This window comes from Pezoporus occidentalis, unplaced genomic scaffold, assembly GCF_034315485.1.
Source record: "Pezoporus occidentalis ecotype Australia unplaced genomic scaffold, CSIRO_AGI_Poc_V1 ctg29, whole genome shotgun sequence".
NCBI classification, from domain to species: domain Eukaryota; kingdom Metazoa; phylum Chordata; class Aves; order Psittaciformes; family Psittacidae; genus Pezoporus; species Pezoporus occidentalis.
In genome coordinates this window covers 1,613,996-1,637,258 of record NW_026914829.1, presented here as the reverse complement: position 1 = coordinate 1,637,258, position 23,263 = coordinate 1,613,996, and the positions used below count along the sequence as shown (strand labels likewise).

Genomic DNA, 23,263 nt, shown 5'->3' with positions numbered 1-23,263 from the left:
TGCACCCCAGGAAGCTGCAGGGTGCTGCCGTGGGTCAGCCTGGGTGCGCGGGGGTGGCCGGGCACCGCTCGGGATGGGATGCGGTGCCACCGGGGTGCGAGCAGCAAACAGGGATCACTTGTCCCTCCCGCGAGTTTAACCCCCGTGTGTGACCCACCGGAGCCCCGCTCCCTGATGATCCCACCGGCCAGCGCCAGCGGCTCTGCGGCCGGCAGCTCCGGCCACGACACCCCGGACCGGGGCTGTCCATGAGGCGCCCCGCCGCGCTAGGTGAGGCGGTGCCCGCGGGGCCACAGCCCGCCGCGGAGGCGGGGTGGCCGCGGGGGCAGGCGGCGGGGCGGGCTCCTTCTTTGGCCATGAGCGAGGTGCCGGCATTCGGCCGCCGCCTGCGGGACGCGGGGAGGGAGCGGCCGCAGCGCGGATCCGCCGGCGGCAGCAGGCGGGTGCTATGGCCCAGGCCAAGATCAGCGCCAAGGCCAACGAGGGGGCGCAGCAGCAGCAGCAGCAGCAGCAGTCCGGCGGGCAGCTCCGAGGCCGCTTCTACCGCTCCACATCCATGGCGGACCGATCCAGCCGCCTGCTGGAGAACCTGGACCAGCTGGAGCTCAGGTGGGGGCCCTGGCGGCGGCAGGGAGCCGGCGGCTCCGCTCCTCACGGCGGGCGCGGGGCCTTCCCCGGTGGGAGGGGGACGGGCTGGGTGAGGCTTCCTGAGGTGACCTAGGAACAGGATCCCCCGCACCGGAGGCAGTGGGGGCAGGCTTAAAATGGCAGCTGCTACGCTGAGGTGAGGTGGCGTGTCCTGGAAACGCGAGAGATAGGGGCATGTGTGGGTGTATGGGAACAGACGTTTACCGGGGGAAGCGCAAAAGGGGGTTTTGATTCGTTACGCTTTAGGGCTCGGGGAGCCCTCAGCACACGGGGGATGGCGGGTTGGGTGCGGTGCGGGGCAGCAGTGAGCCGACGGAAGCCGTGTCCTTCATCGCGCTCCGCAGCCCAGTGGCCCCTGTCCCGCACCTGTCCGGCAGGTGTTTCACAAGGAGATGCAGGAAATACGAGGGTAAAACTCGCTGTCGTTTGGGCTCTCTGAGGCTCTTGCAAGCCTTTCATCTGCAGCGCTGACTGTGGTGGTGATGTGTGAGGCTTCATGTCCCCCCAGCCTCCCTTTGCGCTCGCTGGTGTTCTTGTCACACGTGCTTACGTCCACCTCCTCTCTGAGGTTACAGTAACCCATGTAACTCTAACATGAGTAGCATCGCATCCTGCAGCTTAGGTCCCTGTTTCTGAAGTAGCTGCGAATACAGTGTGTACTCGCTGCGCCAAGGCGCGTCTGGTCTCCTCCTGATACTTGCCAAATAGTCCCATTTGATTTTTCCCCAGCTCGGCAGCGTTGAGAGGCGATTCCTTGTCTTTAATCATCTCCCTCATCCTCTCAGCTCTGCCTAATTACACGGTGTCTGTCCCGAGGTGGCTGGATGCACGGGCGCTGTGGGTGTACCACTGATTCACCTCCTGCCAGGACTGTTTCAACACGCCCTTTCCTTCATTACAGCTGCATATTGATCAGCGGCTCTCGCAGAACCACCCACCGTGTTTCTAAGACTTTTCTGTAATTAAGAGAGCCCTGTGGGACACGGGAGTTGCGTTCTCCCCTTTCTGCCCGCATTGCTTTGCAATAATCGGGAGTGGACTTTATGTGCTATTATATTATCTTTCCTTGGCTCGACTGAATCTTCTTGAAGTCCCTCACAGACTTCTCTGAATTTGACTAAACCAAATCACTGTCTGCAAACAAGTCTTGCTGCTCACATCCAGGTCTGGCGCATGAATATGTAAATGCAAAATAAGTAGCAGGATATGCAAAGATGTGTTTCTCATTTGCTGAGCGTCTTTGAACCAAAGCAGACGGTTTGGTTAACCAGAAATGACACCCCAAATTACACCTCCCAGTTTGCTGTGTGTCTTTCAGACAGGCATAGTTCTAAACAAGGAACAGTTTACAAAGGAAGAGTCAAACTACTTTGATTAAAGTCACTGAATTCTTGTATTTTTTTTCCATGCCCAAGTAGCCAGCATGCCTCGTTTCAAAGTTATTTGAATGGCAGGAGGAAAAGCTTCCACTTCGTTCACCAGCCAGTTTAGTTTAGCTATAGACCCTTGAGATATTGATTGTAAATATAAGTGAAAATTTGTCGAAGTGAATAACAGCCTTTAATTAAACCCCTTGACAATCCTCAGTTCTTGAGTTGTTTAAGGTTGGCTGATCCCCGAGGCAGCCCTCATCCCTTTGGAAATGCACTGATTTGAACAGCCTTCACTTCTCTCCCTTCCCTTCCACCCCAAGAGCTGCTTTTCTGACAGTACCAGAGTATTTTTATACCTCCCTGCCCGCTGTTTACAGAGGGACCTTTTCTCTAAGGAGAGTGAATGGGAAAGGGGGACTAATTTGGCTGCCAGGGAGTGAGCTCATCACCAGAGGGGCAGGTGGCACATTTGTCCCTTGTAAGGGCTTGGATCTTCCTGTTGCCCTGACTGTCCATGAATGCCAAGACATCTCAGGAGCAGCTGGAAGCGGGACGAGTCTGTGTCTATGAGTCACTGTGTTCTGGTGGCTCAGTGAACACGCAGTCCAGGGCGTAATGGTACATGAGATAAGTCAGACTTTTGCTTGTTTTCTTTCCTAAAACCTTATTTTTTTTGTGCTTTCTCTCCTGTTCTCCCTTGGAACAACCACATTCCCCCACCATTCACGTGTATGTCTCCGCTCACCTGAGTGCAGAAGCTCAGTCTAAGAAGCTGAGGATGTCAAGGCAAACCCCCCCGTGTTGTCACTGCGCACAGCTCTGTGTCAGGCAGAAGGCCACACCATCCTCAGATGTTTCTTTCTGCCTTTGAACACTTCTTCGCACCTCCAGCTTAACAGAGAGCTGTTTAAGCCAGGAGTTGTGTAAAGGACAGAGTTATTGCAGCTGTCATAAGAAAGCAGGTGTCCAGTTTCTCATCTGGATACAAAGCACGGCCGGTCCACCTGTTCCTCCGGGGAATGTTCTACTCATGGGAATGGCATGTGGGAAAGAAAGGCACTACGCAGCTCATCACGCTCTGACCACGCGAAACCAGAAGTCAGGAATGTTTTTCTAGTGTTAGGTAATGGGTGGAATATTTAGTTGATGTTCAAAGTGGCAAACATACTCCAAGTAAAAATACAGCTGGATGTTTTCATCTGTTTGTTAGAAAAAGACCATGTTGCTGCATCAAGATAAGTGATAATTGGGCAGGAATATGAGTGTTCTGTGTTCTTTTTGCCTTCTATTCTGTGGCTGGTTGTTTTTTTGAGACTTGGATTGTGTTTCCACTCTGTTCCACAGCAGAGGAATATGGGTGGAAACTGTATTCTCTCTTCCAATCTTTGTTCTTTTTTCCCCACCCCAGGAAAGTAAAGATTCACACAGACCTATGAAGCTAAAGCACATTTTAGGGAAGAAGGTAGGAAAGAGGCTACAAAGTGTGGACCTGGCACTCTTGGCAGGGGCAGAGGAGGGAAAGGTGTGCAGTCCCTGTAGACTGGTGTCTCTCCCAGCTGTGGCCTGAGGAGAGGCCAGTGGGACCCTTGTCCAGAGGCCTTGCTACAAGACAGGGCAGCGAAATAGAGTAGGGATGTGGTGGGCATCTCACCTAGACAGAGCCCCCAGCATCTCTCTGGGGCACTGACCATTTTCCTGAGGCTGGCATGAGTGGTTTCTTTGTTCTTTGTTTTCTTCCCCCTAGAGCGCTGTTCTGAAGTGATCCTATCTGGTTGTTTTGCGACCCAGGTCCCTAGCAGTGCCAGCTGCCCGTTTCCTCTGCTCCCTTGCCTTGTCTTTCTCAAACCATCTCCTCCTATCTTCTGTTCAAGCTGCAGCTCCTGCTGGCTGGCTGTTGAGGTGCTGTGTTTGCTGCCAATACACTATGTTACCATGCTGTGCCTCCACTCTGCCTTCAAGAGCTCTCTGAAACCCAAAGAATTTATTTTTAAGGCTATTTAGTCCCATCATGATGCTAATAATTGGTCAAGATGGAAACTTTTAGAAGGGAGAGCAGAGGGGAGTCCTGTCATGCTGCTTTTCTGTCCCTTTGCCCCCATGGCTGGAGCTGCGGTGCCTCCTCCACTTGCCATTACACAGTGCCGGGTAGGTGCTCATTTTGACTGCTGTTTGTGGAAGCAAATACACCAAGATCAGAATCCCGGTGGACTTTAGTTACATTGCAGTTGAAGAAGTGGTTAAGATAATTCCCAAGTAGCAATTACTGCAAATAAAATAGTTCTCAAGATTACATTACACAACTTTCTGTAAAATAATGTCAGTCAAAGTTCCAGTGGGTAAATTATGGTGGGGCTTTTTCAGTACACAGTCATGAATTCTGATAATTTGGCTTTTCAGTCCTACCTCACATAGCAGTAGCTGGCTTTTGGAAGCAGTGATGATCTTGTAGGCACTCTCTAGAATTGCACCAATTCAGGATGCATCTCTGCAATGCAGTTCTTTTGCATTCTTCATAGTAGCCAGCAAAGCCTGTGGAAATCAGGGATTGATTCATGTGCTGAAGGCAGACCTTTAGTTTTTAAGGCAGTACAATAATATACTGAATCTGCTTTAATAACACTATTGCAATTTTTAAGCTCCCCAGTGGCCACAATGCATTTATAAAACTGAAAACACTAGGTTTTTTTAAAAAGACACAGTGAGGCATTTATGAAAATATTGCTAGACTTGATAAATTACAAAGTGCAGACATCTGAGACATGGAATGACTCCACCTGCCTCATTGCTCTTACTAACTCCAAAGTAATAATTAAAAGCATTTGCTCTCGGCAAGCATTTGCATTGCATTAACTTTTTCCCACTCCTCCTCAGAATGAACATTAAAGGCAAGGCCTGAAGCTTGTGCTTTCACTGACTAAATTAGGCTAAATATTTTGTAAAACAGTACCATTTTGTGAGCAGGCTGCATGTGAAGTGTGACTATTTATATCCTCAGATGCTCCCATTCTTCAGCGTTCTTTCGCCCTCTTTTCTCTTACTGCTGTTCTCTGAAGTTACCTGCCCTCAGCCAGCCTCTGAGGAAGGGAGGGAGGAGCAGCAGCTCTGTACCTGTCGCAGGAGCAGAAGCAGCAATGAGCCACCACCATTTCAGGGCAGGCTCATGTTGAAGAGCACAGAGCATCTAAGAGACTTACCGATGCTTTGTTTCCCTGTTTCTGGACAGGTTTAATAAACATTTCAGGACAGATGGATTCCTGTGCTGCTTACAGCAGCTAGACCTCCCAGGCTGTGTGCTGGAAGCATCTGAAACTCTCAGCCAGGTTCACATGATACGCTGCTTTTCTGCGGGGTCTGGGAGTGCAGAGTTGATGGTTTTGGCACAACTCTTGCAGCCAGTTGCAGCTTGACAAGCCCTCTGTGAGCCCCTGCCCTCAGGCCTCTGGGGCAAAGCCAACGGAGGGAAACGTTTCCATCTTGTCCTTGGCGTCCAAAGTAGATAGTTGCCAAGTGTGCTTTTCCATATTACTTGGCTGAATGCAAAATCCCCTCCTTAAAATCATGGTGGGGAGTAAGGCAAGAACTAAAGACTTGCCCTCACATTTCACGTATAGCATTTTCACACTGCCCATGGCCAGATGGGCCTGTACCTTATGCTATGAGGAGGAGGAGGGCAGACTGGGGGCATTCAACCACATAGCTTCCCAAGACCAAAGTTGTCAGGGAGAGCAGTTCCTGTTGGGCTTTCCCTTCGCCCTCACTGCATCATGTGTGATGGGGACTTGGTCTGTTTCTCTTCTAGTTCAGCAGCTGATAATAGTTGCCAGTTACCTACAAGACTTCTTTTATGGGGCTATAGTACCATCAGGCTCTGGATATCCAGACTAACCATGGAGTAGGACAGAACAGCACTGTCAGTAAAACAGAAGATGTAAGTCTTACCGAATTATTCTTGGTTTGGGTTTTTACAAATTCTATTGAGTCTTGAAAAGTGAAGGTAAGATACAGGCAATGGCCATGAAATCGGAGAGGCTATCTCATGGATAATTAAGAACTGACTGTACTTCTTAAGCTGAAGCTTAAAAAAACTGTTCTTGGCAGCTATAGAGGTGAACAGCTATTTTATTATTTAAACATTTTGTTTGGTTTAACCGTGCTCAGGGTAGAGGCTTTCCGTGACGCAGCATCTGCTATGGAACAAGAGAAAGAAACCCTGCTAGAAATGATCCACAACATACAGAACAGCCAGGACATGAGGCACATCAGCGAAGGTAAGCAGCTGCTTTGCCATACCCTCCCAACTGACTTGAAGTCAGACAGCCCGTGCCTTAGGGAGCAGCTCTGCTTGGTGGGTGCTGCTGGTGAAGGTACAGGCCCTGGAGCCAGCTCATGATTCCCGTATCCTGGGATCCCCTTTTCCTTGACTTTGTAACTTCAGATACTGTTCAGCCAGATGGTCTGCCATGAACGATGCTATGGTGTATATGTGTGTTGTGGTTTAAGCTGAAACCAGGACGACAGCCCATACTCTCTTCAACTGGCTTATTTTCAAAATGAGGGTAATACAGCTTAGCTAAGGGAGGGAAGTTGACGATAATAATGATGCTTAAATACAGATGAAAACCCAGCATTTTAATGGCTTTGAGTTCTGCACAGGAGTGCTACACAGTGTACAGCCTGCAGGAACCTGATGATTAGGATCATTATCATGGTTGTGTGATATATGGCATTAAATACGTTCCCTAAATGTATGTTTTATATCAGGTGCTTCAAATTGCTGGTTCATTGGCTTTTCAGGAGCTTACATATCAAATATGCTGTGTCCATGGTTTGGGGAAAAATTGTTTTCAGATAATAGAAACCCATTTTTTTCCTGGCCCTTAATTGCAGCTGGTAGTCAGAAATCAGTTTTCTCTTTATGGCCTTCTGGGGTACTGCCTAAATCTCTCCCTCACAGTGGCACAGTTAACACAAACTGGCAAACATGCCAGTTTGGTTAATGAATAATGTTTTCTGATAATACTGTATGCTTTGCTTTAACATGACACAGGAAGTGGTGTGTTGGCAGCAGAAAATCATTGCTTACATTCTTAGGAGAGCTTAATGCATCATTTCAAATCAGAAGATGCTTCTGTGAAATAAGCAGGACTCGGGCAAAGGCAGAAAACTCATTTCTGTCCCCTGGAAATCTTGTTGATTGCCACTTAAAAAAACAGCCTTGCTTATTGCCAAGTTGTAGCACTTTGGTTGTCTTGAGGGGAGAAGGCTTAAACAGGAGAGATTTAGGTTAGATATAAGGAAGAAGTTCTTTACTGCGAGGGTGGTAAGGCACTGGAACAGGCTGCCCAAGGAAGTTGTGGGTGCCCCATCCCTGGCGGTGTTCAAGGTCAGGTTGGACAAGAGCCTTGAGCAACCTGGTTTAGGGTGAGGTGTCCCTGACCATGGCAGGGGAGTTGGAATTATATGAGCTTAAGGTCCTTTCCAACCCTAACTGTTCTATGATTCTATGATGTTGTTTGCACAGGAAAGTATTCCCCTGTAATGTAGAATGTATTCTTGGTTTTGATGTAGGTGAGAGGGAAGAGCTTAATTTGACAGCTAATCGCCTGATGGGCCGAACCCTCACAGTGGAGGTTTCTGTGGAAACCATCCGGAACGCCCAGCAGCAGGAATCCCTCCTGCATGCCACCAAGATGATCGATGAAATCGTCAATAAACTTCTAGATGATCTGGAAGATGCCAAAATCCGCTTAATGTCGCTTTACGGTGCATGCACATCTGATGTGCCAGCGGGACCCATTGATCAGAAGTTTCAGTCTGTGGTGATTGGGTGTGCCATTGAGGATCAGAAGAAGATCAAAAGGCGGCTAGAGACTCTGCTTAGAAACTTGGAAAACTCGGAAAAGTCCATCACATTGTTGGAGCATCAGAAATCATCTGTTCGACAGTCTTGCAACAGCAAACAGGATTAAACCGTCCTCTGGGCTAGTTCTGGCAAACCGCAGGATAAGCAAATCTCCATAAAAAGCACAAAGCAGCTAAGGAAAAACAGATCTCTGTGCAAGCATGCACGTATGTACGCATGCACAGCACCAAAGTATCTTTGATTGCAAGTTGCGAGCATTTAATGGGTTTTGGTAGCATCAGCATTTTCTTTTGGCAATAAAGAATGCTCCTCTAGAGTCGATCCTGCTCTGCTGCAAGTTGTAATAGTGCTTCTGCTGAACTGTCAGGAACTGCCAAAATCTGTCCTCCATTCTCCTGGGTTGGTTTTTTTTAAGCTAAAGTTGGTTTGTCCTATCATGAGATTTCAGCTTTTCTCTGCTGTATACATAGTGTGCGAACCAGACTTTTGGGGACAAATTGTGGCAATAAATCCAAAACCATTAATAAACTCTTGATGGTATTTTCATAAACCACACTGTCCTGCTCATTACCACATACAGTTTGAGTGATTGTACACTGTTCATAAGTAGATCAGAGTACTTCCAAGAGACAGACTCATACCTCCCATTTGTAACTGAGGAAGTGAAAAGCAATGCATCCACTCAAATGTCACAACCAAGGCTAGAAATGAGCGCCAGCTCTTGCAATCCACCCTTACACATCCTGCCCAGAGAGGCTGGTGGCCTCCCACCACCTGTAGTTCAAGGTTGCTTTGTAATTTTAACATAAAGGGAATTGTGTTTTATCAGCTACTATTCTGCACATTCATTTTGCATCATCACCTGTGAAGCTGCAGAGCAGAAAAGTTGAATTCTCAGGTGGCAGATACCATATTCATTCCTTGTGTAGGATGGGAGGTGCCAGGGCTGTAAAGCCCTCATATGTGTAGAAGCACGCTGTGGTTCCAGGAACCTGACCCACACTTCTTGGGAACCCCAGGAGCTGTGAGGGCACTGACACTGCGTTCTATTTGCAGAAACGGCACTTCAGATGATGCTTTCAAAGAGCAAGTCACAGCTTTGAGATTGGAAAAAGTCTCCATGAATTCGGTGAGATTAATTTCATAATTCCACTTTAAAGAATCACTGCTTATATTCATGTGGTTTAGCTCCTTGTGAACTTTAACAAGCAAAGTAAATTTTCCAGTTGTTTAACAGCATTAAACGCCTTGAAAATAATACACAGCAGAGACTGTTCTTGGAAACTGCGCTGTGAAGTAGTTATGTCGAACATAGCTTAGTGATGCTTAGAATATTCCTTTGATATCGGAGGGCTTTAAGGCCACTGTAAGATTATTCAGGCCAAAAGCATTAAGGGATTTTTGTTTTCCTTTTTAGATCCTCTTCCTGTTTTTAATAGCTCTTGTACAAGTGTTTTTGTTCTCAAGGACAAAATGATCACAACCTCTATGATCTAGGGGTAAGGTAATACTGCAGGTTAGACTTAACCTAAGTAAGTTACTTCCTTATTTTTACTATTCTTTTTGTCTGTTTGCCTTCCACTTCCCTAAACCCCATATTACCTGACCCCCAGGAAGTCTACAGTACAGCCACTGCTACCCTCTCCTGTGCTTTAGGCCTGCAAGTTGACATGCCGCATCCAGTAAAAGATCCCATAGATTTGAACAGCCTAAGTTTAAAACAAGTGACACTGTCCTTAAAGTTTCTTTCACACAGTTAATGCCTGTAAGACACAGGAAAAGACACTTGTTTTCCTCTTTAGAACTCTAGTGGGGGCTGCCCAGCTTCCCCCAGCTGAACATGGTACAGCTGCGCAGTACATAAAACATACCCAGATAGCATCAAAGCTTCACTTTTCTCAAGGTCTTCACTCAGTTGTAGTTAAGCACTTCCCTGACTTAAAACTACATGACCATGAAAATGTGAGTTTTCTCGTATTTCCAGACTCTTTCTTGCCTAAAACATTCCAATTAATCCTTACTAGGGTGTTAAGCAAGTAACTTGTTCTCCTGTGTGAAAAACCGCATGCAAGAGGAACCAGAAGTATATTGCTTCCCAGATTCCCAAGACACCCAGACGAAGAGGCAGACTCATACTTAGTTCCATTTTACTAAAAAAAGAACACAGAACCACACAAAGCCCCAGGCACCAGTAAGCGTTTACCTGTTTCTTTTCAGAAACCTCATCAGGCACCTTTGATACATGAGTAATATTTTAATGCCACTTACAACGTCTACAACCATTCACTTGTCGCTGCATTAGCCAGACCAAGCGTGGAAAACAAAGTGACCAGAAAGCACAGAACAGAAACCCGTATTTCATATTTGAACTGTGTGGTGAAGGGCTCAAAAATGGCCCTTCTGCTAGGTGGGGGTGCCTAATGTGCTGCTCTGGATCCCAACTGCTCCCAACATATGGACCAGGATTGGGCACACAAGTTTTCTGAGCAGATTCAGGCTGCATAGGTACAGGGTTAGAGCAATTTTATGAAATAGGCTGACAATTGAATGTGACCACAAAAGAAAGACCTGTATCAGACCAAATAGCGATGAAATAAACATGTTTAAGTTAAGTTGCATGATAAAACTAATGTAACTTGTAACAAGAGAATTACCTCTGGGGATTTTACAAGACCAGCACACACAAAATATTCAGGTTTAAACATTTATTTTCCACTTGAGGATGTATGGTAAGTTATGTTATATTTTTAGAAAAAAAAAGTCATTACATATATTTGAGATCATGACAGTGATAAAACCAGTTCTGAACATTGTGTTTTGACCATTCTGATTCATGTGAACTTGCAAACAAGAGTAAGTCATTCATTAGTAACAATGCACCTTCACTCTTGCACTGACAGCAGAATTCTCCTGGTCCAGATTCAGGTTTTTCTGACCAATTTTATTCGGTTCTGCTGAACCACATTTATCTCAGGAAGAGAAGGAAGAACACTCATCCACAAATTATTTATCAGTATTACCCTACTACCAGAAACCTGAGAATGAGTTCAGTAGTGGGACTCACCTGGCCTTGAAATGATTGATACAGCACTTCTGTGACACAGAAGTGTTTGAAAGTTTCTCTTAATTCTATTACAGCACCTTTCACCTTACATCTAAGCATTGCTGCATTTTTTCTTCTCTAATTTTCATTACCTGTTTGAATGCCTTATTTCACACAGAAGTATTTTCTTCTCTCAATACTGTCTGAGCATTAAAAAGAAGATAGGCACAACTGTTGCTTCCTACAGGAAGATGGTAAGGTCGTTTTGATGAAACCAAGCTTGTTGCTCTCTGGTTTATGCACTATTAGTGTGCAGGTATTGCAGCTTCAACCAGAGGTCTATGATTACATTTAGAGAAGCAGCAGGGGTCTAAGTACTGCCACTGGAATCCAAGCAGCATGTTTGTTAGTTTGCTCTATGACCGAATTCCCACAGAGGGTTCTGCAGCGCAAATCATTCATTCAGTTATTAACTGGTAGCTACCAACTTGAAGAAGATGAATTAAGAGGTTCAAAGTGCATGTATGCTCCGTATTGTGCAGGTACCCCTGTGTAACTACAGGGAGCACAACGTGGTCAGCTGCTCAGTTCCCTTTAGTATAACATAGAACTGCAGAAGTGGCGCAAAGGGAAAGCTATGTGTTGGATACATTGTGTAGCCCAGTAATGGAGGGGAAAGAAAAAAAAAAGATGACACAATTTACTGAATCATAAAAAAATTAAACAGGAAATCAACTGACAGTATGGTAATTCAGGCATTCTGACTAAAAAAGGTAAGCATTTCTCCAAAATTGTCTGAAGTGGAATATTTCATTTTCTAAATTAACCACACATGCGCCCATGCACAAAAATCCTAGTGTGATCAGTCTTACAACTCTGAGATTCCTTATTTCCAGTTGGAAACACATCCCTAGCATTACGGCTTTGCATCATCAGGAAGTGATGCTCCACTTCCTGACAGAACAGCCATTCACGGAATAGATACAACACAGAAACAACAGGGGCTTTGGTGTCATGCTTACTTCACCAAGGCTTTAACAGTTACTGAAACATCTGGTATTTTAATGAAATGCTTTGAGCGGAGAAGCCAGTGTTTGCAATAAAAATTGACATGGGTGCTAAATGTCTAGGCGTGCCTTTGCATCCAAAAGGCTAAAGAAAGTCCCTCCCACTGAGGAGTGAGGTGAATACCTAAAGATTCCTGCAATGCAGAAGTCATCTGGTTTCCACCTCCACATTAACCCCAGTAGGATAAAACAATATTTTCAAGCAAAGCACATGCAGAACACGCCCCAGAAAAATGCTAATGGGACAGTCTCCACCTCAGTCATTCTCATTGGAGAACAATCAATGCACAGTCACAACAAAGACTTAAGATGGGAATGGAATGGAAAGAAATGAAAGCTCACTGTTACTCAATGCTGCAAGTCTGTATTCCTATGTTATAATGTGTGTTCTGAATTTCAACATACCCTAAATTTTGCAAGTCGGTCAAGTCTCCACCTATAAACATTTCTACTCGTTTTCAGTCCTTAAAAAAGTGGTTTATAATGACACACCTTAAATACAAATGGCTTATGTAATAATATGATATCTACAGTATAACACGTAATAGTACAAATGGTCATTACGTGTCATACAGACTTATTTTTCAGTCCTCTGTACAAAGTCAAACACGGCAAAAAGGATGTTTCAGACACACTGTGGCTTGTTTCAAGAAAAATGAATTAAAAAAGGTGGAAGTGGCAGACAGACAACAAAATGTGAAAGTTTCCACATTAAAAACAGTTGTCGAAATTCTTCACGCATACACTCTGTGCTACACCCTGAAGTTGTAAGGTGGCCCAATGATGTACAATCGTAAGTCTTATGCTAAGTACCTTGCTTCTGAAATTGAGAAGACCAATAGACTCCACCATGTATACATACATACAGGGATTAAACACACTTGTTAAAAAAACAAAGGCCTTTATCAGGAGAAATTATAGGAAACATTACAGTGAAGTACACACAGTTTGCTGCACTAGCGAAGGGGATCAAGTGCCTTGGAGGCCACCTTAGTGCCAGCAACAGGAGATGCTCTAACAGCTGGTCAAAGAAACAACAGTACTCGGTAGAAAGTCTAACATAAGTAAATGTTAAATACAGATTTCAGAGATCTCTGTTGTTTGTGCATAATCCACCAACCACTTCTCTCCCTGCAGGCAGTGGGAAAAAGCACATTTCAGTTTTCACACTCATTGACTTAGTAACAAAGTAAGTCAAGCTTTCTACATGAATTCACACAGTGAAAAGTCCTTCCTCCAAAAATAGATCACTCAACCCATTTTCACTCTCATACACCACTTACAAAACTATTAAAACTCTGAATTCCTTCAAGCAGCATATTTTGCATTTGTCACTGGCAGGTTTGCTGTAGAAATCCTAGAAAGTTAAAACTATACCATACAAAACCATGTAAACAAAAAGGATACTTTTCACAAGGCATGCGTGCTCTTGGAGAAGATTAGAAAGTGTTTATTTTTGGTCAATAAAAGATACCTTGCTTAGCATTTTTAACAGCACCATGGTGATTTAGGAGCCTAAGCCCGTATTATTTGAATTTAGATTTGGACTCCTAAACATCTAAATCAATTCTGTAGTGTTATTTAAGCACTTTGAACAATTTTTGCCATGTCTCTGATCCTGCAGAATCAGATTTTGTGTAGCCAGCAGCTAACTTTGAACGTGAGATGACATTCAAGAATGTCTCACAAATGTAATTCAGTCACCCAGCTGCAAGGTTTTTGGATCCTCCACGACTTAGTTTATGATATCTATGAAACAATTTTCCAGGCAAGATAACTGGCTTGTGACACAATGTTGCAAGTTCCTTTTTCATAGACAACACAGGATACAACAACCGAATTTGAAGAGAAATATGATTATATGTTTCTTCTGAATATCTATTAGTGTCAAAGACCCTGTTACTTGTTCAACTGGTTAAGACAGAGAAAAACAAAATTATAAAAACATCTGTAGCACTGCATTAAGTAAAAAGGAGCATTTTTGGCACCATACATTTTTAAATCTAAGCTTTTAGGCCCAAAGTAGAGCAAGTTAAATATACACAGTGGTGGCTGGGAAAGCCTCATCTGAAATGCAACATTTTGAAAGGGAACTTTTTTTGGAAGATGCTATTTTATGCTCACTGGCTGATCTCCCAAGTAACAAATACACTGGAATTTAGCCTAAATATTCACACCAGATGTTTACATATACCTCACCAATCATATATAACACAAATATATTGCACCAACAGAACTGCCAGAATCTTTATAATATAGTCAGGCATAAAATATAGCGTCTTCTTTTTGATCTTCATATATCTTCTTAGTGTCCTGTCTAACCAACTCTAATGTTTGTTTGAAATTTAGCTGCAAGGTTGCTACTTTACCTTTGGCCATAGTGTTACGATGTCCTGGTTTCAGCTGGGGTAGAGTTACTTTTCTTCCCAGTAACTGGTGCAGTGCTGTGTTTTGGCTTTAGTCTGAGAACAGTGCTGGTAACACACTGGTATTTTAGTTGTTGCTCAGCAGCGCTTACCCCGGTCAAGGCCTTTTCAGTCTCATGCTCTGCCAGTGAGGAGGGGCACAAGAAGCCAGAAAGGAGCAGAGACAGGACACCTGACCCAAACTAGCCAAAGGGGTATTCCATACCACAGCACATCATGCCCAGTACATAAGCTGGGGGGAGTCAGCCAGAAGGCCAACATCACTGCTCAGGTCAGGCTGGATATCAGTCAGTGGGTGGTGAGTGGTTGTATTGTGCATCACTTGGGTTTTCTGAATCCTCAGTTATCTTTTTTTTTTTTGTTCCCTACTATTATCAGTATTGTTACTGTTGGTGTTATTTCTATTATCTGTAATTTTGTACTTTAGTTATTACACTGTTCTTATCTCAACCCCTGGGGTTTACAGTCTTTTGATTCTCCTCCCCATCCCACCTGGGAAGGAGGGAAGGATGTGGCAGTGAGCAAGTGGCTACGTGGTACTTGGCTGCTGGCTGGCTTTAAACCACGACAAACGGTCTGTACCTATACTTGTAAGTATTATCCTTGTGCTAAATGTGCTTTGCAATTCAGCAATACCTAATTCATAGTTCTGGAAATAATTCCTTGAAAAAGAAGCTTGCCTAATTTATACGAAGTGCACGGGCAGCCGCGGTTCTGTGTTTTGCCACCAGGTGTCTCACTCCGAACACTGAAAACAACTGCATCAGCAAGGTTATATAAATCCACCCTCTCTCAAGGATCCCATAGGCACAAGATTTGCTAAAGCACTGGTAAAAATACCTCTACAGCTGGCTTTATTCTGTATTCAATTGCACAACTTCATCCAATTCACTGGCTTGTTTTTTTTTTCCTCCCAAAGTGGTCTAAAGTATGCTGCAGTTGCTGAAAGGACTTCTGTTTTTCTTGGTCCTCTGTTTGTTTGGTTTCAGGTTGATGACATCTCCTCCATTAAGAGTGCTAGAATTCTGGTTGGAGTCACTTCCACCACCTGTGTTAAAAACACCTACAGAATTTAAAGACAAGAAAAGTATTTGTATTTCTTTACTTCTTGTTGCACAACATATTAACACTTCAGACACAACTCTTTACTACTGCATAGTAAGGCACCTCAAACCCACTCTAGTTTTTTAACGGCTTTTCCTACTTCTGAGTCAATTTTGCAGCTAAACTTGAAGGAGAGCCAGTTGGAATTACTAGCCAGGCAGTATTTAAAGCAGGTTTCCATCTATATAATTGAAGGGCAGCATATGCATTCATCTGCACATGTGTATTCTACTAATAGCATGGTAACAAAGTTATGGTTAGTTGAGTAATGTAATAAAAGAAAAACATGACAATTTTAAAGTTGGAAACTTTGCTGAGATAAAGGTAAGGAAAAAGCTTGAATAAAAAGGGGGGTGTTTTAAAAAGGAACATAAAGGAACTAACTCAGAAATGCTTTAAAGAAGGACTATGGAAGTTTGGTATTCCCTTAGAAAAGGCAGTTTACACACCTTCTGATTACATGCCAGATTCTTTCACCGTGTAAATCCACACGAAGATGAGTAACACTGATACTAATTAAATTAAAAAATCCAGCAAGCACCCCTTCTCAAGTCCTTACACAATCTTTGTTTAAAAAAAATTAATAAAAGGGCGCTTGCCAAATGTTTGCTAAAGACTTTAGAGTATCAGTTTAACAGTTGCGTAACTTTAGAGTCATAAAGTTATTTTACAGAAGGAAAGAAGACAGTATCCTAAGATAGGAAAATAACAGACTCTGATTCACCTTGTATTAACTCCATAAGGAAACAGGTAAAACCATAAGCTGTGATGGCACAAAATAATGATTCTGGTTTTTTTTGTAACAGTATACATACCAATCTTGTTACTGCTTGTATGTACTAGTTCCGTATCTTCGGCTGTCTGTTGCTTGAGCCTTTGAAGATATTTATCAGCTAAGTACTTAAAAACTGGAATGTAATAATAAAAAAAAAGGTATGCTTAAATATAATCATATCAATACTAATGTCTCTGTATCAAAATTCTGTGTGGTGACAGGTTTAGCATGATCTGTTAAGTGATGGTCTCTCAGCATGCCTGAGTACCTAAGCAGAATCCAGGTTAATCCAAGAGTCTACCCAGGTCTTACACCCTGCAGTACTGCTCTGGCACAGCACATAGAAACATCTCAATACTTCTATAATGAAGCTGGCAAATAACATTTTGCCAAATGTGCAAATTCATACCACCTGGAACTTTTTAAAGTTATACAGGAATTTAACATACTTATTTTTTGTAAGAAGTCTTAGAATAATAGCGGTCATGTAAGGTTAAGTCTATTAATAAAACTTGGCAGCAATATTGCTCTAATTAAGTAATGCTACCCTAGTTTGTATTGGGGTATAAAAAGTCTACCTAGGATTCTGGGAAAAAAAATCTCCATCCAACCAAACCAAAGGCTGTAGGAGAATTTTCAGAACCTATATGCGTTATGATTATTTATATTTGTAATTAATAACTCATGCAAAGATACAGAAACATTTTATATTTTCTCTTCCAGATTCATCTCCCAAGGTAAATAATGTTAACAGAGAAGAAACAATTAGTTTACTATTAAGTCTGCCTGATTAAGCAAACAAAGTTATCAGAGACTCATATTTATTCAAACCTACCCCACAAAGATAACGACCAGAGTCTGTAACAGTAGTAGTATGAAATTAAATATATACACTTAAAAGTGATACTTAAGAACTAGTCAAATATCACTTGCAAGAGAGCCAATCTTGTAATGTACTTTATTTAACTAAACTATTAAGTGTTTCTATCAGTTAATAACAATTACAGAATAGTCTGTTCAACAATATGTATATTGTAGTAACTGAACTTACACTTTTTTTTTTGAAGCTCAGTGCTTTTATGACAGTCATTAGGGACAAAGCAGCCTTAACACACTGGCACTTCTAAATATTAAAGCTGTGCACTGGTTGCAGAAGAGAAAAGAAAGATATATACAAGGAAACAGGCCTAATAACACTGATACCAAGTAATTCCAGCTATGTTTAAAGTGTGCCGCTAAGGGAAATCAAAAGGCCAACAGCATGCAACAACCTGCAAAGTAACAAAGCAGGTCCAAACTAAAGAACTGTTCCCCGCTGCAGAGCAGAAGGCGGGACAAACATTGCTGCACTTCATACCTTCAGTTACGTTTAGGTCTTCCTTCACAGATGCTCGGTAGAACCTTAACTTCAGCTTTTTTGCCAGTGCTTCCGCCTCTTCACTGCACAACACAAGAAGATTGTGTAAATACTAATTTGTATTATTTGTCAGCATTTATTCTTACAGACAAAATGCTTCTTGGCAAGTTAAGCATGGCAAGGTGGGTTGAGAAACTCAGTCAAAAAGTAGGTGTCCCTTAATTTGTTTACAGTATTTCCACTATAAAAAGATGGTATTTTACATGCAGTTTCTCTATGACCAGAAATAATTGCTTTTCAATACTTATTGACTTCATTAACTAAAATTTCCCAAGGATTCAAAGACAGGTGTCAGTGAAACCAAAAGGAAAAAAGGCTGTAATTAACAGCACTAGAATCAGAAAAATTACTACTGCAAAGTCAAAACAACCAAAAGAGTAATCCTTAAGTATATTTTAATGAAGCAGTAGATTCATCAGATGAGTGCAGAGGTGAAATGAAGGATTACTTTGTGAGGTGAAAGAAAAGTGCTAAATTTTAAGGAAAAGTTGAGGAAACTTATGAAAATTTCACCAAGGGAAATCACGTCATCAGACAGATGGTGATACTGAGGCAGACGGAGTATTCTGAGAATGAAACCTAAGTGACATACCATGAATAAAGAAGGAGTTCAAATGCAATTTTGCTTTTCCTTTGCAAAATCCTCAGAATTCTTTGCAGAGGGAGTAGAAGCTGATTTATGTCATCAATGATAGCAAACAGAGAATAAAGAAAGCCAGTGCGGGAAACAACAAAAAGAAGAAATAATTTAAATCTCTTAGGAAGATGGCAGAAACAAAGAAGTGGAGAACGATCGACTTCATTGTGCAATATTTTCTACATGATATGCTGTGGTAAATGAAAGTTAGCACTTGTTAGGCTGATTTGATGGCACGAATGAAATTGGTCATATATACAAAGGCAGAATGAATCAACAGTAACATCTGTAAAGAAAAATACAGTGAAGAAGGGACAGCACCATGCAGTTGGAGAATAATACCAGGTATGGATTTCTACAGAGTTATAATGTTTTAATTAAAAATGAGCAATAAAAACAAATTAAAGTGAAGCAAAGAACATTGTTACTTTTCTAAACATCCTGTTTAATACTTCATCATCATTTTAGCAAGCATTCACTAGGCAAATTAGACAATGTAACTTCACTGGTGCATAACAGAGTTTAACAGTATCTGTAAATTTTAACAGGAGAGAAAATTTACAGGTTTAGAATTTCTGATTAAAAAAAGAGAAAAATGACAGAAAGAATCTTATCATGGCATAACCAAACTCGTCGTGTTATTCCTCTGTTTTTCTGGCTGACACTTCAGAGGAAGGCATGAAGCAAACAAAAAGCTCCTAGTTTTGCAAGCACATCTGCCCAAGCAACTACACTCATGCAGCATTACCTGTCACCTGTGCTCCTAGGGCACGTTTCAATGCAGGGTATAGATTTGACAACCGTAAGTCTCCATCACAAACTCCCATAAATATATATATATATATATATATTTTAAATGTATGCATGTAAGGGGCATATATTGTGCTTTAAAAACAGTAAGATAAAACTCCTACTTCTTTATGCAAGAGTCATCAAGAAGATCAATCTTATTCTGCACAAGAACTGTGGGAATGTCTCCAACTTCAGTCACAACTTTTTCCTTCCAGGCAGGGATTGCTTTGAAGGACTCTCTGTCAGTCGTAGAAAACACAAGAACACAAGCCTGGGCTCCTAAAAATATACAAATCAAGTACAAATACAAATAAATACACATCAACCAACCAAAAAATGAACAAAATTATCTATGAAGTATTTCTAATATGAGGGGTTTTCAAGTTTCTCCCATAAAAGTACACTTTTACCACCACAAGTGGTGGCTTGTGTCAAAGCAACGGTCATATACTACCCAAATGAAAACAGATCGCCATATTATTTTGATCATTATACCCATCCTTCATGATGGCTACAGGCCTGTTACCTTTCAAGCTATTTCCAGCATGCTGCATGTATGCAGGGGAAGGAGTAGGATGGGTGTGGAAAGGCTGGAAAAAAGGGAAAGAGATGTTTGCTTATTGTTCACTGTTTTCCAGACAACTTAACGGCGGCCAGGTATTTTTCTGCATGCAGGATCGGTAAAGCACACTGCAAGTTATTCTTTGTGCTACAGTAATTTTGATGTTGAAAAGCAGAATTTTTTTTTCTCAGAGGGAGTTGTGATTACTTCAAGTAAACTTTTTCGTAACTTTTTGGAGAAAATAAGTGTATTTCTAATTCATACTCGTTCAATCACAGCACTATGATAAATTAAAGAAAGTGTTTTATACCATTTTTGTTATGATTTTGTATCAGCCTTAACAAACAACAGTTTAAACCCATCAATACTGAGAAGTTACTTTCACAGCTGATTAGTAAGTGGATTTTGACTCTCAGTAGCCCTTTGTTATCCTCATGAAACTACTTTTCTTTGCATATGAACACACAAACACACTATTGTTTATATGCCTTCAGCATATTTGCTCTTTAGTAACAGAATGTAAAGGAAATGGATAGCTGACGTCTTTGAGACCAGTGTCATCTTGTGGTGAGTATCACAAACTAATTACACATAGAATGAAAAATTATTTCATCAGCATGAATTTTTTTGTATCTCTTGAATTTCACCAAGTATCCCCCATTCCTGTATTCTGTTTGTCTTTGTATTTCTGTGACAGAAAGCACTCAAGTTCTTTTATTAGGTTTCCTTTTATTTAGCTTTTAAAAACCAAGTTCAGTCTATCTTTACAAAAGTCTCCCTAAGCTCTTTCAGATTCCTTCACATGCTACTAGGATCCTTCTAGTACGATTTTATACAGAATAAGAACTACCCTCAATTTCAAATCAAGTTCTACCAATAAAATTGTAGTAATGTAGTCTTCCATAATTTTCATTATTATTTGTGTTCTAAAATTCTATGTGTTTTCCCTAATGTCCACACCACATTCTAATGTATGCAATTATTCTAATTCTGTGAGATAGGTATAAAATTAATTATTCTTTCCAAACCAGGTTAGTTTGTATTTGTTGATGCTGAATTTAATTTAACTTGGCATCTGGCAGACCAGCTTAATAAAGCTTCCCAAGTTCTTTGCTCTACTAGAAATGAGAATATTTATTAAGACTCTCACCATCAGTAAACGTCACCTTGTTCAGTTTTTTAAGACTAAGAAACCTATTGTGAAGTTTCCACTCTAAGAGACTTTGACTTCACCTCTCTCCTTCCACCCATTCTTTCTGAACTCTAAAACATGGAGATAACTGGGCAATAATAAGTTCAGAGGGCAAAGTTCTACCATATGGTAGTTAATAAGGGGGTGACTTACATCATCAGCCTTCCTTATTCAATCTATATATAGTATACATAGAATGCAATGGACAGGGACAGTAAAAATAACTCAGTCTTTTTCCTAGCCATTGGGTAATTGTCAAGAACTGAATCATGGGATCTTCGCCAAGTTGTTCATATTTCCCATGTTAAAAACCAAAAAGGCAAGATTTTCACAACCACTGTTATATGCAAAGAAAGCCTAGCATGTGATTTGTAAACTGGCTAAATAGATGAACTGCCTTTATAAGACTGAGTAATACCATTTCTATTTCATGAAGTAAAGACTTTCCTTATCACTCTGTTGTGTTAACATGTTCAAGGCAGCCTGTACTAACAAGAGAACTATCCTGCCTAGTAAACTATCTTTCTAAGATGACTGGTGGTTTTTTTTCCCCTTAGATTAATTTCTAAGTGCCTCAGCCACAACTTTTGGAATATTTACAAATATTTCTTACAGAAGTAATAAAACACTTCCAGAGGGAAAACATAACTTTGTGTTTGTCTGTTTGAAAGGCTATGTTCTGTGCAGTTTCTGCAGAGGCATTTGTCTCATTTTGGTCTATGATTTTTAAAGGGCACTGCTGATCATCCTGCATAAAGTGGCATTTAATTAAGACAAGGATTTTGCATGAAGGGGAAAAACATTTAAGAATTGAAAAAAGGCAAACTAAACATGCTGTGCACAGACATGGAATAACTAACACAACACAAAGATAGGAAAGTATTTCAGAGATGTTCAAACAAACTGTCAAATGACAAACATGGTATTTTCACCTCTGTAGTAGGCTTTAGTTATTGCATCAAATTCTTCTTGACCTGCAGTGTCCCATAACATCAGCCTGACATCTTCATCATTAACTCTGAAATAAACAGCACATTTTTTTAATCCATACAGTGAACAAAACTTATTCAAAACAACATGGAAATATTTCAATTTCTACAACGGCAGAATAATCCAAGTCAAACTGAACTTGATTTAAATATAATTTAATTTAACATTAATGATGGTTCACCTCTGTAACATACTACAGCAGCAGTCCCTCAAGTACATTATAAGCTCTTTACTGACAATCCGTATTACATATTCCTCTTCCTTTCCTAGACATCAAAACAAAACTTAGGTACTTGAATAATGGCCCTTTTGTCTTTTTAATCATCTTATAGGCTTTATAGAATTTTCTTACTTCTCATTTTCCATTTTATCAAACACAACTGGGAATGGCCTGCTTATATTGCATACAGACTAAATCTATAGCATATTTCTTTTTCCACAGTAACTTTTATCTATATTGACTAATATAGATAATTTGTATTATCCTTTTATCAAAAGCACCTCTATTTCTTCCACAATTAAAAAAACCAAAAAAATTAACAGGCAGTAGAATACAAAGGAAACTTGTCAAAACTCTTAGTACAACAGAGGTTCTGAATTTTAGTTATAATTCTAAATCTTGGACAGAAAACAGAGTGATATAATTTTAGCCCACATGCAAGGAGAAAACAACTCCCTTTACTGTGTTTCAAAAGCAGCAGGCCTTTTTGTCTTCCAAGCCCTCATATATCTCAGGATGGCAACAGAACAAAGAAAGAAAGGGAAAGGTAAAAATCAATAGCACAGCAGCTGTTTAATACATACTGGATTTGTCTTTCCAGGAAATCTACACCAATAGTTTTCTTGTAGTCTTTTGTAAAAATCCCTTTGCAGTATCGCTGAATCATGCTGGACTTCCCAACAGCTCCATTTCCTACTACTACCACCTTGATAGCCACCTCCATATCTTCTTCCAACATCTTTGTGTCTCAGGTGACTCTGGCTTATTCAGGAAACAGCTGATTCTGTAAACAAAGTAAACAGCTATGTGCAGGAAAGCAATGTGAAACGAAAGCAAGAGGAAAGACGATCACACACATCAGGAATCGCACAGTACAATTTATCTCCATCTCTGTCATGGGCTGCTTAAGTGACCTTGAGCAACATCCTTTCAGGTAGTTGTAGACAGCATTAAGGTCCCCCCGAGCCTTCTCTTCTCCAGACTAAATCACCCCAGGTCCCTCAGCTGTTCCTCATCTGCTCCAGACCCTTCACCAGCTCCGTTGCCCTTCTCTGGACCTGCTCCAGCACCTCAATGTCTTTCTTGTACTGAGGGGACCAAAACTGAACACAGGATTCGAGGTGCAGCCTCACCAGTGCTGAGTACAGGGGGAT

At 41.6% G+C, this 23,263-nt stretch overlaps 2 protein-coding genes across 2 annotated transcripts; one reads left to right on the top strand and one right to left on the bottom strand.

Annotated features, from left to right (window-relative positions):
- The first annotated feature begins 311 nt into the window (after positions 1 to 311).
- Positions 312 to 8,726, top strand: BAG2 (BAG cochaperone 2). Its single transcript, XM_062626128.1, has 3 exons — positions 312 to 609; positions 6,180 to 6,289; positions 7,590 to 8,726. Exons 1-3 carry the CDS (start codon positions 449 to 451, stop codon positions 7,988 to 7,990), a joined length of 672 nt encoding a protein of 223 aa, XP_062482112.1. The 5' UTR covers positions 312 to 448; the 3' UTR covers positions 7,991 to 8,726.
- A 1,848-nt stretch (positions 8,727 to 10,574) lies between these two features.
- On the bottom strand, positions 10,575 to 22,893 carry RAB23 (RAB23, member RAS oncogene family). Its single transcript, XM_062626127.1, has 6 exons — positions 22,694 to 22,893; positions 21,832 to 21,917; positions 19,268 to 19,424; positions 17,657 to 17,739; positions 16,340 to 16,432; positions 10,575 to 15,483 (listed from the first exon to the last, which is right to left on the bottom strand). The coding sequence occupies exons 1-6, from the start codon at positions 22,846 to 22,848 to the stop codon at positions 15,344 to 15,346; spliced, it is 714 nt and encodes a 237-aa protein (XP_062482111.1). The 5' UTR covers positions 22,849 to 22,893; the 3' UTR covers positions 10,575 to 15,343.
- Between the last annotated feature and the right edge of the window lie 370 nt (positions 22,894 to 23,263).

Bases quoted from the DNA above. Each gene is read 5' to 3' on its own strand.
- BAG2 (XM_062626128.1), top strand. From the start codon at position 449: ATGGCCCAGGCCAAGATCAGCGCCAAGGCCAACGAGGGGGCGCAGCAG. The intron at 610-6,179 runs GTGGGGGCCCTG...AACCGTGCTCAG, and splicing joins CTGGACCAGCTGGAGCTCAG to GGTAGAGGCTTTCCGTGACG. The intron at 6,290-7,589 runs GTAAGCAGCTGC...GTTTTGATGTAG, and splicing joins CATGAGGCACATCAGCGAAG to GTGAGAGGGAAGAGCTTAAT.
- RAB23 (XM_062626127.1), bottom strand. From the start codon at position 22,848: ATGTTGGAAGAAGATATGGAGGTGGCTATCAAGGTGGTAGTAGTAGGA. The intron at 17,740-19,267 runs GTAGGAGTTTTA...TGTGTTGTGCAG, and splicing joins GATGACTCTTGCATAAAGAA to TGAAGAGGCGGAAGCACTGG. The intron at 15,484-16,339 runs GTATGTATACTG...TAAATTCTGTAG, and splicing joins TACAAGCAGTAACAAGATTG to GTGTTTTTAACACAGGTGGT.